General features: G+C 46.1%; 1 protein-coding gene across 3 annotated transcripts in view; it reads right to left on the minus strand.

The window, feature by feature from the left end:
• C3H8orf76 (chromosome 3 C8orf76 homolog) overlaps positions 1 to 14,298 on the minus strand; it is a 26,146-nt gene extending 11,848 nt beyond the window's left edge. The window contains exons 1-5 of one of the 3 annotated variants that reach the window (XM_069779989.1): positions 7,796 to 8,090; positions 7,590 to 7,685; positions 4,813 to 4,956; positions 3,502 to 4,019; positions 1,016 to 1,148 (exon numbers count right to left, since the gene is read on the minus strand). In XM_069779989.1, the coding sequence (XP_069636090.1) occupies positions 1,016 to 1,148; positions 3,502 to 4,019; positions 4,813 to 4,956; positions 7,590 to 7,685; positions 7,796 to 7,909 (1,005 nt within the window). In that variant the 5' untranslated portion in view covers positions 7,910 to 8,090. Of the gene's footprint in view, positions 1 to 1,015; positions 1,149 to 3,501; positions 4,020 to 4,812; positions 4,957 to 7,589; positions 7,686 to 7,795; positions 8,093 to 14,178 lie in introns of those variants that run through there. The other 2 variants (XM_069779991.1, XM_069779990.1) reach the window with 2 other exon arrangements.
• Positions 14,299 to 15,197: the final 899 nt, after the last annotated feature.

A 15,197-nucleotide genomic window follows, 5' to 3' on the forward strand; every position in this document is an offset into this window, starting at 1 on the left:
TCCAGGAGAAGTTTCCAAGTCACGATCCAGTTGCCTGCCTGTTGCATTCTGCAATAAACATGGAGAGCTGAGAGCCCAAGCTTCACAGCTGCACAACCCCGCCCAGATTCCGGCTATGCTTGTACAGGGGGATTTTTACTCTCTGACTAGCAGCGGAAATCTCAACGCCAACTCTGCGTTCAGTGCTCACCTTGCAACAGCACCAACACTCCGGATCTCCTCCTGGGGGGGTGTGGGACCAAGGGAGGCAAGGAGAGAAGTTTCTTCTCCCAACCTTTTCGCAACCTGAGACAGACTGCAAGCTACTGCCCTCTTATGGATGAAATCCCACACGACCGCCTGCCAACCCCGCAGCAGCTGGGCTTTCAACAACTTGTTAGAATCTCACTGGCTTCCTTTTGTTCCTTAAGATAAAAGTCAGAAACTCTATAAATAGTACTAAAAATGTTCAATCTCTGTGAATAAAGTCATGCAATGTTACTCTCCTCCTCTGTATTTCTGTAAAACTAGAAGCCAGTACATCAAACAGAAGGAAGAAATCATGTAAAAGGATGTCTCTGGCTTTTTCTGAAAATGTTTAATACTTTTTCTGGAAGTGTTTAATAGTGCTGTGGCCATCAAAGTAATCCCTGCTTCCATTTCATACTTGTGATTCACTTTGTGGCATCTAAAATTCCTGAGATAAAATCTGCATCCCAGGAAACACACAGTGATGATGCAGCTGCAAATACAGGTCCAATGAGAAACTTAACAACCCTGAACATTCCCAAAAGGAGAATCTCAGCAGAACAGAGATACAGCTGCATGACACAAGCCAGAGCTATATAGGTACCACTGTCAGCTCCAGATAACACACTACTGGGGCTACCCACCCCAGCTAATTTACCTTGCTTCCTGGCCCAGTTAATTAGCTTAGGGGAGTGTCGCTTACAGGACTTTGTGCCTGAACTGGCTCAGGTACCTCAACCAGCCTACGTATAGCTGAGAACTTGCACACAACAAAACATCCCCCTACCTTGGTCATCAACAGCAAGGAGTTTTCATTGAAACCAAGTCGTGCCACCTTGCCATCAATTTCTTTTTGGCCTTTTATGTTATTCTCTAGTGCAAAGGACGACTGTTGCAACTGGATAAGTTGAAGTAAAAGCCTGAAATGAAAGAGGCAGTTAAAAAAAGGCACAGCTGGCAAAAGAGTAAGTCCGCAAACTTCAAACAAACCAAAATATAATACTTTAAAACAGCTCTTCTTCCTGACTTTTGCCGACTGCAAAAACTGCAAAGAAATGAACGAATCCATAACAATCTACTATAGGTATGGTATATTTGTGCTATGACAGAAGTACTGAGAAGTACTTTTGAAAAACAACATGCCAAGTATCTCTGGCTGCTCTGCGCAAACATTTTTTTCCCCATGTATTTGCCACACAATTTAAAAGTGAAGCTTGGATCTGCTAGCACTAACTGCAGCATATCAGGTGTCCCACATCCTTAGTAACACCTAACAAGACCACAGAGCATTTTTGCCTATGGCAGTGATTATCTTTGTAACCTGAAAAGCTAGAAATTTGCGGGTTTTAGACAAATACCAAACATCTTCCCCACACAGGCCAACCTTGGGATATTTTCTAAAACCTTTCACCACAGTTTTATGTTCAAGGCAGTGCCCCAGAAGTCACCACCATGATTCAGTGAAGGTTAGACATTATGCTGACAACGTGGCTTCATGTCACAGAGGGACCCCATCACGAACTGCTCGACCAGAGAGAACAGTGGCAGTTTCCAGAGTCCACCTCACACAAGGACTGTAAAACATGTCAGCAGAGGAAGTATCTAAGTATATTCAACCAAGGGAACACTGGGACTTAGCAGTAGCATTACTGAAACTACGTTTAATTCAAGCTTCATGCATAAAGAACAACAACAACAAATTTTTTTATCACATTTACCGAAGTTAAATGAAGCAGGTCTTACAATAAAGGTGGGTATTTTTATGAAGAGAAGACTTAAGATTTTAGATTAAAGTTTTCATTTGAGCATTATAAACATCAAAATTTACAAGTCTGAGCCAAGAAACCATTTGTAAATTCAGTAAAGTTTTGACTGGGAAATTCAAAGTAAAAATGGAAAGTATTTTTAATTTGTAAAGCGTTTTTGTTTCAAAATTTGCATCAACATAATAAAGAATGAAATCTCAATGAAAATTAAACAAAACCATTTCTCCAAATTTTTTGTTGTTGTTGGCAGAACTAGAAGAGTCAATTATTCATGATGCGTTAACACAGAACCTTATTTCCTACAAAAAGCGATACTAACATCTCTTTTCCAGGTGCAATTTATGCTGCACATATGTTTATGCAACATCCACATCTCACTTAAAATCCAACAGACCTGAACGTATTAGACAACCTAGTTAATGCATAAGACCTGGGCAGGGGAGAAGCTTACCCTGAACAAGTGTATCTGCAAATATAAACCGCAGTAACACTTTGTGAAACTGTGCAGCCAAGCAAGTAAATCCCACAGTTTATAATTGTCTCAATGCTGAATCATACACATTGAAACAAGCAACACAGATTATTTTAATATGAATGGAGCTTTAATATTCAGTATCAGTACTAAATCTATTAACTTCTCCCAAGTAGCAAAGTCACTGTCTCTTAGTCTGAGTACAGTTAAAAGCTACCATATCTTTTTTTAGATTTCTTAAATCTTTCCCTAACAGGGCAGTTATAAAGTGTTCTCTGTAAACATGTGCGGAAGTTCATAAAATGGCTTTAAATACGTTTGGTGACTAATACGTTACTGAGAGGCAAGAGGGGAAAAAAACCTCCAAGACTATTTTAACAAAGCCAGATCCTAATTATCTCTTTGAAAGATTATGTTTTGGGGATTTTTGTTGTATGCAAGAGTTTTAGGTAGGAAGAGAGAGAAGAAAAGAAAAGAGCATTTTAATGCAGCCCTGTCAATCAGCTGTCACAGAGTTCGTTTTTCAACCTCATCCATTATGCAGATTGGGGCATTATTATAACATACATTTTCGCTCAAGCATGAGGCTTCAAGCAAAGAAGACAGGTGGTACTCGCAGAAGGAAGACTGGCTAGCCTTCCCTTTGGGGCACTTCTGCTGCTGCATCTTTAATACCAAACCAGGAAACAGCCATGCTCTAACAGGAGCATTTATTGAAGAACAAGCCCTTTTGTATATAATTACTTCAAAAGATTCATATAATAAGGTCATTAAAAAACGCTTTACTTCTCAACAGTGCATGACACTGGTTAACTCTTTCCGCTCAGATTTAGGTTGTTCACAGCTACCACGCTAGTGGACTTTGCTTTTTAGATCTAAAGCAATAGCAGGGTGCTTCTAAGTTAGCGTTGCCACTGCTGAAACAAACATTTAAATTGAAAATGTAAACTGAAAATATTAAGGCTGGGAAAAATATGCTTTAAATTGTTCTCGATTGGGAGAAGTTAACAATATTCTAAGAATACATTTAGCTACCTTGCTCTAATAAACGAGGCACATGCCTTTATCCCAACTCTCTTCGACATGTTCTGCTCCCAGGACTCGGAGGCTGTGCGATTCCCTTCATCCATCCTTTCCAGTTCTTCTGAAGTGCAGAGGAATTCTTTTACAGCTTGGCTGCTGCTACAAGTCACGGCATTCTCCCTCTTTGTTTCTGTAGCAAGGCTGAACCGAGGGCCTTCTTTCCGTCCATCTGATCTGTGAGGCTGCAAATTAATCTCTCTTCCAGCTGATGTTTTGAAACTACTATCACTTACACTAACCTCTTCAGACTGATGTAGATTTGTTTCTGGAATCACTAATGGAGACAAACTCTGTAAAAGGCTCATATAAGATTCAGCAAGTAACTTCCAGTACCAAGGGTTGAAAGGATGTAAGCAGATCAGCTGCTGCAGACACGTGATCTTTTCTTCTACATTTTCCAGACCCTGGTAAATGGCAAACTGCAGGTTGAGAACCGTTGTTAAGTGATCTGTGTTAGTAGCGCCGTTTCTCTAGAAACAAAAGACAATAGATTAAAAACAGGAGTAGAACAGAATCATCCTTCAGAGCCTAAGAAAATGTCTCCCTGAAAAATGACACACAAATATCACTAAAGGTAATTTTTAAATTGTACAAAACTGTGCTCTTAAAATTTTAAATGATACGTGATATGGATCACGCACAATCAAGCTGACAGCATTCCCTCTAGCTAGCTTGTCCCAGTCTGAAAGGCAAGAAGGCTCCGAATGCTGTCATTTGTTTATTTGCCTTCAGAGTTTTATACAGCTGCCCTTCTTTGTAGTATAAACACCCTTTATATAAAATAAACAGCAGCAGTAAAATTCTAGCAGACTTCAGAGCCTCTGGACTTTTTCCTTTGTGGGAAAAACTCAATTTGTGGTTAGATACTCTTCTTGGTGGCAGTTTGGCAGCAAGTATATGGAAATAAAAGGGAGTTTTGAACCGTCACTTTTATAGTGGAAAGATTTAAGCACTCATTTATCCCCTTTCTTATAATTCCTATTACATTACATTAATTCTGCCTGGCAGAGCATGATATTTAGTCCCTTCCAGGACTACCAGCCTCCCTGCACAGGGAGCTCATTGTGGTACAGGGTGTTCTGATTTCTAAAGAGTGATTATATCTGCAGTGACAGTTACCCTCTGTTTACCAAATACTCTGAGCACTGAACATCCTGAAGGATTATAGACATGAAGATTATTTTTCCAGAAAATGGTCCATATAAGAGAAGTACTGGCAATATTTTCACGTTCAAAGCCTAAAAGAAAGATTGCATTACTTACCAATTTTTCTGCGATATCCAGAGCCTCCTTGTGCCTTCCCAGGCGACATAAACACCGAGCCCGACCCTCTTGGACATCTCGTCTCATTGCAATGTTACTGGGAGGTAAGACTAGTAAGCAGTTCGAGTACTCACACAGGGCTTTCTAGTAGTGTCGACAAAAAGAAAAGCCAAACAAAACAGTGAGACATTTTCATTTAAAAGAAAGCCTGACAGTATGTTTTGTTTATGACTACAGTCACAAAGGGAATTCAGGAGCTGAAGTCCACATTTTCATTTCTCTAGACTCAGCTACCACCTATGCCAGCAACAAACAAGGGCCCCGGTACTACACAGCCAAGTCTAGACAGTGATAAGCAACCTCAATCCTAACTCGTGTTTAAACCCTGACAGGATTCACCACACATCTGTCCACCTCTCCCCCACCAGGCCTGATCCAGAAGGGATCATCTATCAACCTGGGCAATATGTGACTCAAGGCATCTTTTCCCCAGCTACCAACTCAATGATCAGAGCACTCATCCTAAATTTGGATGATCTTGTTTCAAATCTGTGACATCCTCCACGGCAAGGTTTGAACCTGCAAGTACCTCACCTCACATGGATAATCAGCACATTGGAGAATACAACAAGGAAGGTGAATCTCCATTGTTTCTGTAGGGTGGTTCTAATTTGCATGAAATAATTAAATATTAATTGGGCTAAGGAAAAAGACAAGAATGAGCAATATTTCTGTAGCTTAATGCTCAGGGCACTCACCAGGACTCCAATTAACATTTAAATGCATTAAATTAAGTATTCAGTGAAGCTAAGACTGGATTCCTGGTTCCTCCCCCTTTATGTAAGTGCCCAGACCAGAAGACTAAAGAGCAGTGCTCATTCTCCCATCTCTCAAAATGAATATTTAATTATTCCTTGCGAACCTGAATGGTTCTAACAGAAAAAGCTTCTAGGCGACATACCCTAAATACTTCCTAGCAAAGTGGCTGACGTATTTTTCTTCCCTGGCATTAGCTTGCATTCCTTCTCAAGCAAAAGAGGGTGCTCCCCTCTGCCCAGTGAGTGCAGCAGCCACTGGTGAAAATGGATTAGAGGAGGGTTGCAGGACACCCCTGTTCACCCTGTTATGTGACAAAGGGATATAACCTGGCAAGGATCAGGCATTACGAATCCCAAGCAGATTCTACAGTCATCTATATCCTAAAAATGGGCACAGCTCAGATCACTGCTGTCCTTGGCATTTCCTACCAACCAAGTGGCCTAGGCTGATGTAAAAAAGTATTCAGAACGAGTGAAGAGATTACTACCCCCATTTACTTATTTCCAGCCCCCTTTCTAAGGTTGGCGCTCTCAAATCTGTAATTTTATGTACAGTCTAGTTCTGGTTCTGGTTCTGTCACAGTGATCCAGATTAGCAATAAGACTGAAGACTAGATGTTTTTAACATGGATCACTGCCACAGAAAAGGATTAGGAAACAACGGTCTGTTCCACTAGCAGATCTGAGGGGGTGTCATTCTCTCCTGAGAGGGCACCACAGCACACAGCAAGGAGCAATCTGCTCTTCCTGAGGGTCAGCAGCCATGTCTGACTGCAGCCCGAGGCATCTCTCTTCTCAGCACACTTTTATGAATCCCTTCAGGGCATCCCAGCTGAGACCGGAAAGCATCTGTCAGGTATAGACAAGACAGCAGTAGTGCTGAAATAACATTAAAAAGCAGAAGTCAGTGCCAACTGAGGTACAAAAAGATCAACAAATCCAATGGGCAAGGCGAAAGGAGTGGAGTTAGAAGTCGGCCTGAGGGCTTTGAAATCAGGGAGCCTCTAATGCAAACCATAGCCTGGAACAAGAAGCTATTACAGTTGAAACAAGGGCAGAAGCAGCTGATTTCAACCAGGAAACAAGGTAACAAAAGACTAGATTTCTGCAACTAGGACTACAGAGGCAGGAGAGCATCAATGATCAGGAATGCAGCTCAGGAAGTAGGCAGTGAGGGCAGGGTCAAGGACTACAGCAGGCAGGAAGAGAAACGGGGAACATAAATGCACCCCAAAGGCACAACCAGCGATCCAGAGCAAAGGGAGGCAGCAGAGAGGTGGGACAATTAATGATGAGGCTCATAAGCCAACTGTCAGGAGCCTGACAACTACAGTCAGCTTTCACCTGACAGCTGGGGGAGCTCCGAGAAAGGTGAGCTGGCAGCCAGGTGGTTGCCAGCAATCTGACAGCGTTTGTGGGACATGGTATTATCCCCAGGAGCAGAGAAATCCACATGCTTAACTCTGGCTGACCATGAGGTCCATGGCCACAAACACTAGCTCTGCTCACCGCTGAACCGCTCATATGCGCAAGCCTGATCCGGATCAGCTCTGGCCGCAGAGCAGCATTTCTGGCCAGTTTACACTGACTTCACGCTGACTCCTGGAAAGATGTCATCTGGCTGGGGGAGCTCGCCAGAGCACAGTTACCCATCGTGGCCTGGCCGCAGCTCAGCCAGCAGGACGGCTCTTCACCAGCTCACCGTGACTGCCCGTGGGGCTGTCACGCTGTCAGCACAAACGAGGAGCCATCAAGCTGGACGTAACCCGCCACGGACTCCAGCACCCCCAGGCTGTGCCTCAGCCGGGAGGCTTTTTTACATAAATACACAAACACACGCACTCAGCACGGCGGGGACTACAGGATCACCCCAGCTTATATCCCCGCAACTTCCACCGACCAGGGCCCGGGCTCGGCCCAGGCCCCAGGCCCCAGGCCGTGCCAGAGCCCTGGAAATACCTCAAACTCCTGCTGCCGGTAGGCCCAGTCCGCCCGGAACTTGCTGGCCGTTAGCCCCCCGGCGCCTTCCCCGCCGTCCGCCTCGCTGCGAAACCACTGCGGGCACAGCACAAACCCGTCAGGGGGGCCGAGGCCGCCCCCGCCCTACCCGGGCGGCCCCTTCGGCCGCTCCCGCCGCCCCCCCGCCGCCGCCCCCGGCTCCTCACGCGGGGCTCGCAGTGCTTCGCTCCGCAGGCCGGCCCGGCCCCGCCGCCCGGGCCCCGCTCCCGGCTCGGGCCGAAGAGGGAGTCCTCGAACTGCCAGCCCAGCAGCGGCTCCATCCCGCCGCTCACGCCCGGACCGGCCGCCGCCGGCCGGCGGCAGCGCGCCCCCTGCCGGGCCGCCCCTCCGGGAGGTCCACCGAGGGCGGCGGCGCGGCGGCGGCGAGCCGCCGGGGGCACCGAGTTAGGGGCGGCGCGGGCTAGAGGGGAGGCGGCGGGCAGCGGCCATCTTAGGCAGGGCGGTGTGAGGGGGGGGCTGCGGAGCGCGGCCCGCCGGGAGCTGTAGTCCCGACCGCCGGGCCCGGCCCCCTCCCTCCGGCCCTGCCCGCTGAGTGCCTGAGGCGGGCGGGCGAACGAACGGCCGCGGAAGGCCTGGTGTCCTGCTCCGCTAGCCGGGCTGGGAGACGAGAGCCGGGCGGGGAGCGCCGCTAGGCCGGGGCACCGACTGGAAAGGGGGGCGGCGGCAGCCCGGGTGCCGCCGGCCTTGCCGAGGGCGAGCCCGCCGAGCGAAGCGAGAGGAGAGGAAGGGCCTGCCTCGGAGCGGCTGGCGACTCCTCGTTTCTGGCCTTTGCCCGTCGGTTTTGGGAGGCGGGTGCCTGCGCTCCCCGACGGGCAGCAGGGCCGTCACACCTCCCCGGCTCTGGCGAGGAGTTTGGTCACAAGTCACTGTAATGGAAATGTTGCAAGATCTTGTAACAAATAGTTGAGCCAAAGTGTCCCCTGCTTTGGTAAATTAATTGCATAATTGTGGAGTTGTTCTCTTAGTATCTTGGCCCGCAGCCTGCGCGGGGGTGGGCGGGAGTGTATTTCGGTAACTTTGCCATTTGATTTCAGTTCTGCCCTAAAGCAGAAGGGGAAACTCGTGACATCTCAGGCTTTCTGAGGCAGGATTTCCCAGGGCCCCCTACGCTGCTATGGGAAAAGGGGACACGACACAGTGAAGACTGATCCCAGAGCTCCTTCAAGACGTCAAAATTCTCAGGCACATCGTTGTTCATTAACAGCACCTAGGTGAAGTTGTAGCTACCCCAGCTGTCTGCCCTGCCTCATGATACTACCGTGCACAGAGTGTGCTGTGTTTTAATTGTACTGCAATGCTGTTTCCTCTCTCCACCTTGCCAGTCCATCCATCCAGGAAGGTCCATTATCTCCCCTCTAATCACCATGCAGGTTTGGAGAAGGTGAGCTGAAAAGTCATCCTTGTACTTCCTTAACCTGCAAGATGGACTGATGAACCTGCCTATACCAGAAGAGCTTTTGAGGCCAAAGGACTGCTCGTATGGATAATTTTAAAGGTTTCCTTCAAGCAGACATGTAAAACATGGGGTTTGGGTTCTTTTGTTCTTTCTATGTGGATACATGCTCAAAATATCCTTCTGTACCAGCATAGCTATGACTGGATGCAGCATCAGCTGGCATAAATCCCTGGGTAGAAACGCCACTTTGGCAGGTAGATTTGATCAGAGAAATGAAGGGATATTGAGGTTTCTTTTGCTTTTAAACTTGCTGCTTGGCAAACAACCCCTCCTGAATGTAGGAAACTGCTTAGCAAGTAAGTCTGGAGAGAATCAGGAGTTTGCTCGACATGCCTCAGTCTTTTCGTTAAAAGCATCAAGGTAGGCGAGCGCAATCAGAGCTGCTTGTATGTGCACACCGAAACCATCTGGCTTCCTCCTGCCCGCAGACCCGTGTGATACGCTGCTGCAGAACAGGCAGAGTGCACAGGAGTCAGCCTGCGGAGGTTAGCGTTAGTGTCTAAACAGTTACAACACTTCTCATATATGCTGGACACACATGTTCATTTCCCACTCTTCCAGGACTGCTGGTCACGCTGCAACACACCAGTCTAATGAGCAAAGCACGAAAATCCAGCAAGACGGTTAAGAACAAATAAAAAAGAAGAAAAACCAAAAAAGAAACATGAGTAATCAAAGTGAAATGTGGCCCCAGCTCAAAGTAAAACACAAAGAGCAAGGCATTCCCAGGGGCAAATCCCAGAGCAGCCGTTTGGCTGCCAGCTTCGACTGCAGAGTCCTCTAGGGCTGGGGGATTCAGCCGTCGTTGCCTCTGAGGATACCAATGTGGTCTGCAAAGGCTCTGTGTTGCAATGCAGAGAATGCCTTTGTCTGGTAAATCAGTGATAGGAGAGCAGCGATTCCTGAGCACCACACAGGGGGCCTAGCAGCTGACTGCATGGTTTCAGTCATAAGTCATGGGCATAATATTGCCTCTCTTCTTCCTTCCTCCCTTGCCTGGCTCTCCCCTTCTCCTGCCTCCCCTCAGGCATTTAAAAGGCTCCTCATGTATTAGTTACAGAAAATAAAAAAATGCAACTTTAGGAAATTCCTGTGCCTTGTCAGCACCAGAGATTTGCTCAATTTCTCCTCCAAGACCCGAGTCATCAGTGTGGCTGCCAGAATACAAATTCCCACTGTACTTAAGTAAAGCTGTTTGCCTGAGTTTGCATGGCATGATTTGCCATAGTGCTGTTAGCCTTGGCTTCATGCAGGAGAAAACAACGTCTGTGGAAGAGGCAGCTTTGAGGGGGCTCAGATACATGAGCCCTACAAGAGCCTGTGCTGCTGCAGCTGCTCTGTGTAGGCAGCTTTGGAGATAAAAAGAAGCTGTAGATTAATCTCTTCCTAAAGGCAGCCAATGTCTTACTCCACCGCCAGCCTAAACCACCAGCTCAGCACGTGAACATCAGACCAAAAAAACAAATGGGCTCCAGTAAGTTGTGGTTGCCGAACAAGTTCCTGTGCATCAGCAAAGCTATTGTAGCTGTTCACACGAGCATGCCTCATTATGCCGGCAGTGAGGTGCTGTGACCCAGCTTCAGCCTCAGTGAACGGGGAGCAGGGTAGCGTGCTTCATCTTGCAGTCAGGGTGAGCCCAGAAAAAGCCTGGGTGGTGAAGACAGCTCAAGCAATAGGCAGGAATTTGTCACACTGCCCTATTCCCTGAGCCTTTTGGCCAGGAAAAGAAAATACAGCGTGACAGACAGAGCTTGTCTAGATCCCAACAGCCCTTCTTCTCCCTGCTTCCCAATCTACTCTGTGGCAAAATTAATTCAGAAGAATTCTCCCCCAGTGCTTCTTTAATTACTGATGTTATTATTTGTATTGTGATAGCCTCCATGGGTCCTTGCCACAGCCTGGCCACTCTTGTGCCAGCAGAATGCACACCACAAAGGTTTCAGAGACCATCAAGCACACACAGTAGAAACGAGAAATCTTGGTCGGCAACTAGGGCCCTATCTTGGTAAGCACTACCCACACACATCGGCTAAGGAATAATGCAGCTCTCACATGGTTTATAGCTTTATTAAAATATGCTGGAATGGAGCTGCCCTTGGAAGAAAGCAAAAGAGAGACTAGTTCCCTTCTCAAAGAAAGAGAGCTGCCTGCAGTGAAGAGGGCAGTAAAGCCCCCAGGCAGCATTCCTCAAAGGATGGGTGGCTCCTGAATTGTTAAGTGGATTCTTACAGATATTGTGAAATATTCATACCTTGAGGGAAGATTAGTTTTCTTTTTTGACAGTCATAACATATGCTCTTCCCTAAACATGTTCATGAAAAGAGGAGCGGCTCTTTATTTGCTGACATTGGCTGTGTCCTTGTCTCTTGCCTTTTATTTAGATTGCAAGTTCTTTACAGCAGAGACCATCTTTCATCCTCTTTGCATGGTGTCACATGTAAGGGGATATTGTCCATGACTAAGGCGGGAGGGTAATACAAATAACAACATTTCATGGCTAGGGGCATACAGAGGTTATCACTACTACAAACTGTAAACAAAACTGCAGTTAAAGCTCTGACAAGCTCAGATGAGCTCTAGCATATCTTACTACGATGGTCTGAGATGCAACTGCAGAGCTCAAGAGCAATCCTCCTTTAACAGTAAGTGGTCACACTGAGTGAGGGTGGCAAAAGACTGCCCCCCCTGAGCCAAAGCTCCTAGAAGTTACTGACCCAAATTTCAGAAAAAATTGAATACTTGTCTCAAACTCAGTACATCTTTAAAGAAGTGCTGGTAGAATCAGGATGAACTTCCATCCATCTCAAGTTAGCTGAGAAACCAATTCAGCCAAATGTGACAAAGAGGAAGCTGCATTTGCTAAATCCAGATCTGTCCCCAAGGAAGGTAAAACCAGGACTGAGCAAAGGCAGAAGTGGGAACTAAAATGACTCCTTACTCCTAAAGGGGGAAAGTGCTCTGGCACTCTCACGCACTGCGGAAGGAAGAGAGTATAATTGAAACCAGGGCAGTACTAACATGAGAGTCAAGAGGCCAGCGGCTGAGCAGAAGGGCATCAGGCAAGAAACCAAGCAGGAAGAGGTGACTGGGGAGGTGGAGATGGCCAGAGCAGCATCGCTGCTCCAACCAGCTGCCGAGTCCAGCGGGCAGGGAATCTCCTTTTGCTTTCTCAACTCTCCAGAAGAGTAAAACCATGGAATCACTGATTTCTTTGTAAATTATCAAGCCACCCCACAGTTCTAGTAAAACTCAACAAAAATGAATGGGGAGGGGAGGGGTTGTGCATCATGGAAATCAAAGAGTAAGAACTGCTTGTTGTTAACAGAAACCAAAAGCTGTTTAGGGGTTCTTAGGACAGACAGGAGAGGACACATCCCCCAAAAGATGGTTCATTTGCCTGTTCTACCTTAAAACAGCACAACCTTTCAAACCCCTGGCAAGCCATATTAACTAGGCCATAATCCTTCCCCCTCAGGCCTCACAAAACCCAATAAAGTCATTATTGCCAAAAGGGTGCACTATGCACAGATGTGTTCAGCTATTAATGTGTTTTGCAACTATTTTCTGTCTAGTAAGATAAATGATGAACAGAATGAGCATGCCCTTGGGTTTGACCAGAATGCTGTTGAAAAGAGAAGATGAAAAAAGCTTTCTGCAAAGACAGAAAGGTGGTGGTGATCAGGTGCCAGGAAGAATCCTAAAGCAGTGATCTTCCTGCGCAAGCCTGCAGATTTCCAGTACTGATAAGAATCACACGACTGAACTGCTTCACTCAGCCGTGTAGTACAAGCACTGAGATTGTACCTTGATGGTCTCTGGATACAAGCTGGTTGCTGAAGTCATGGCAAAGAGTGGTATCTCTGATACACTGCTCTAACTGGAAAAAAACCCAACAGACTCACTGTTGGGCATGCTGAAGTTTGTATGCCCCCTTCTATGCCCTTTTTTCAGTTTTATCAGTTTTTCTGAAAACTCATTAACTTCCCCTGGCCACAGTTATGCTTGTTGCTTAATTGCTACTTGTGATGAAACCAGGCCGTGGAGATCACGGCGGATTTGTTACCTCTCTAGGTCAAAACTTTACTACTGCGGTTTTCAAGACTGGGCAGGACTAACTAACACTGATGGCAACTCCTCTAGGACACCATTTAAGCAGCCTTGGCTGCTGTAGACCTCTATTCTAATAACATCCATTAAACTGAGCTGACTTCCTACAATTTTGCTGTCTTGCAGAACAAAGAGAAACAAATCTAAAGAATTAGAAAAAAATATGCTACGTTCAAGAACTATACCCAGGGCTTCAGGACTGCCCTTGAGTGACCCTCACAACTCATGGGCTTTTCCAGTCGTGCTCTCCTTTTCCATATGGAGGCTGGCAGGGGAGGCTGCCTCCGCAAGGGAAACAACCAAACTGTTGATTCTCCAGTGCCTCGTTTCCCATGCAGCTTTTGCACTGCTGGAAAGGGCCAGTGGAAACCACTATTAAATTTAGCTTCTATGGCTTCATATTTGCCTTGTACAAGTATCAGTGCCCGCAGAAAGCATGAGGCGAAGCAGAGGGAAAGCACTGCTCAATGAACAAACGCAAACAAAATGCAGAAATCAAGAATGGACTTTGCCCACAAGTGCTGCCTTCCTGAAATTGTTGCAAGTGAAATGAATTTAGAGCAAAGAACACCATAAAACATACATCAGCGATGCAGTTTTTAACTTTGCAGTATCACTAAGAAAAATGATGAGCCACTTCATCACAGGGCTTCCACGGGCCTCTGTTTCTGCACTTTGTGGGTGCCGGGTACGATGCTTGCACAGAAATCCTTGCAGCTGGACTTCACCTGGAGGCTCTGGCCAGCTGTAGGAAATAAACTGCAGGATTGAGAGCACTTACACTTGTAATATTATTTGTACCATCTCTTTCAGTTCAGAACATGTTATTATTAGAGGCTATTTTGTGGGCCCTCTTCCATGTTAGTCCCTTAAGACAGGCTTCTCTGCAATTATGGTTTTTTCCTATTTGGCTTTCATTTAGGAAAACTGAAAATCACTAAGAGGAGAATTACTGCCAACACTGACCTTTATTTTCACCCAAAGACACAAATCAACTAGGTGCGACACACACTTTCCCTTTTTCCATCTTTTCTTTCTTCTACCAAATAAATATTTTAAGGTAATGAACATCAGCTCAGCACTGAGCCTGTAAAGAAACACACATGGGAGAGGAATTAGTCACAATGCTAATAGTTCAACATCATAGCAGTAGAAACATATAAATATATTCAAAGGTTTCATTTTACAGTATTTGAAGTGCAACAAGTCATTTAACAACCAAAAATGTTAGAAACCACCATCCGACAGACTGAAGACCACCACCAGCAGTATTTCAAAGCAACGCCAGGTCCACAGGGAGCAATTTAACATCATTCTAGAGGGAACTTGCTGGCATAAAAAGAAAAATAAGGCAGCGCACAAAGTGGCTTGGTATTTTAAATTCTTAAAAATAGTAGTTGACAGTATTGTTATGAAAACAAATGGAAGATGGAAGGGGCTGGGAAGAGGAGGCTGGGAGAGGGGAAACAACCCACAAGGCCAGCTGGTCTCTTGTGAAAATATCGACTGAATTGCAGCATTTTGGAATTGCTGATAACACTGTAAACAAAAAAGGTAACTGTTTAAAAAAAGGTGACTGTGTGCATAATCCAGGGCTTTTCATAACTCCCTCATTAGCTGACAGATTCTTGAATAAACATTCTCCCCCCCCCCCTTTTTTCACCAAACCAAGTAAAACTATTTGGCGAAACACCAAGCTGTACTGACTACTAGCGTTCATCTCCAGGCCTGCGCACAGGTCACTACTTCAGCTAGGGATGTAATTTTTTGGGGACTGTCATAAGCTACAGCACAGGAACAATTCTATTGCCTTAAAAACATCTTTTTCTCAGGTGGGGATAGGTCTGTGGGCATGATGCTAGGTCCTGCAGGGAAGACCGGGTCTTTAGCCCCTCCAGTTGCAGCACAACAGCTGAAGTAGACGGGTGCGATGAGTCATGCCAATGCAAGACAGCAGCACTGCCTCCAGCGGGGAGCTTCTGTGA

The sequence above is a fragment of the Haliaeetus albicilla genome, chromosome 3, assembly GCF_947461875.1.
Source record: "Haliaeetus albicilla chromosome 3, bHalAlb1.1, whole genome shotgun sequence".
Classification (NCBI taxonomy): domain Eukaryota; kingdom Metazoa; phylum Chordata; class Aves; order Accipitriformes; family Accipitridae; genus Haliaeetus; species Haliaeetus albicilla.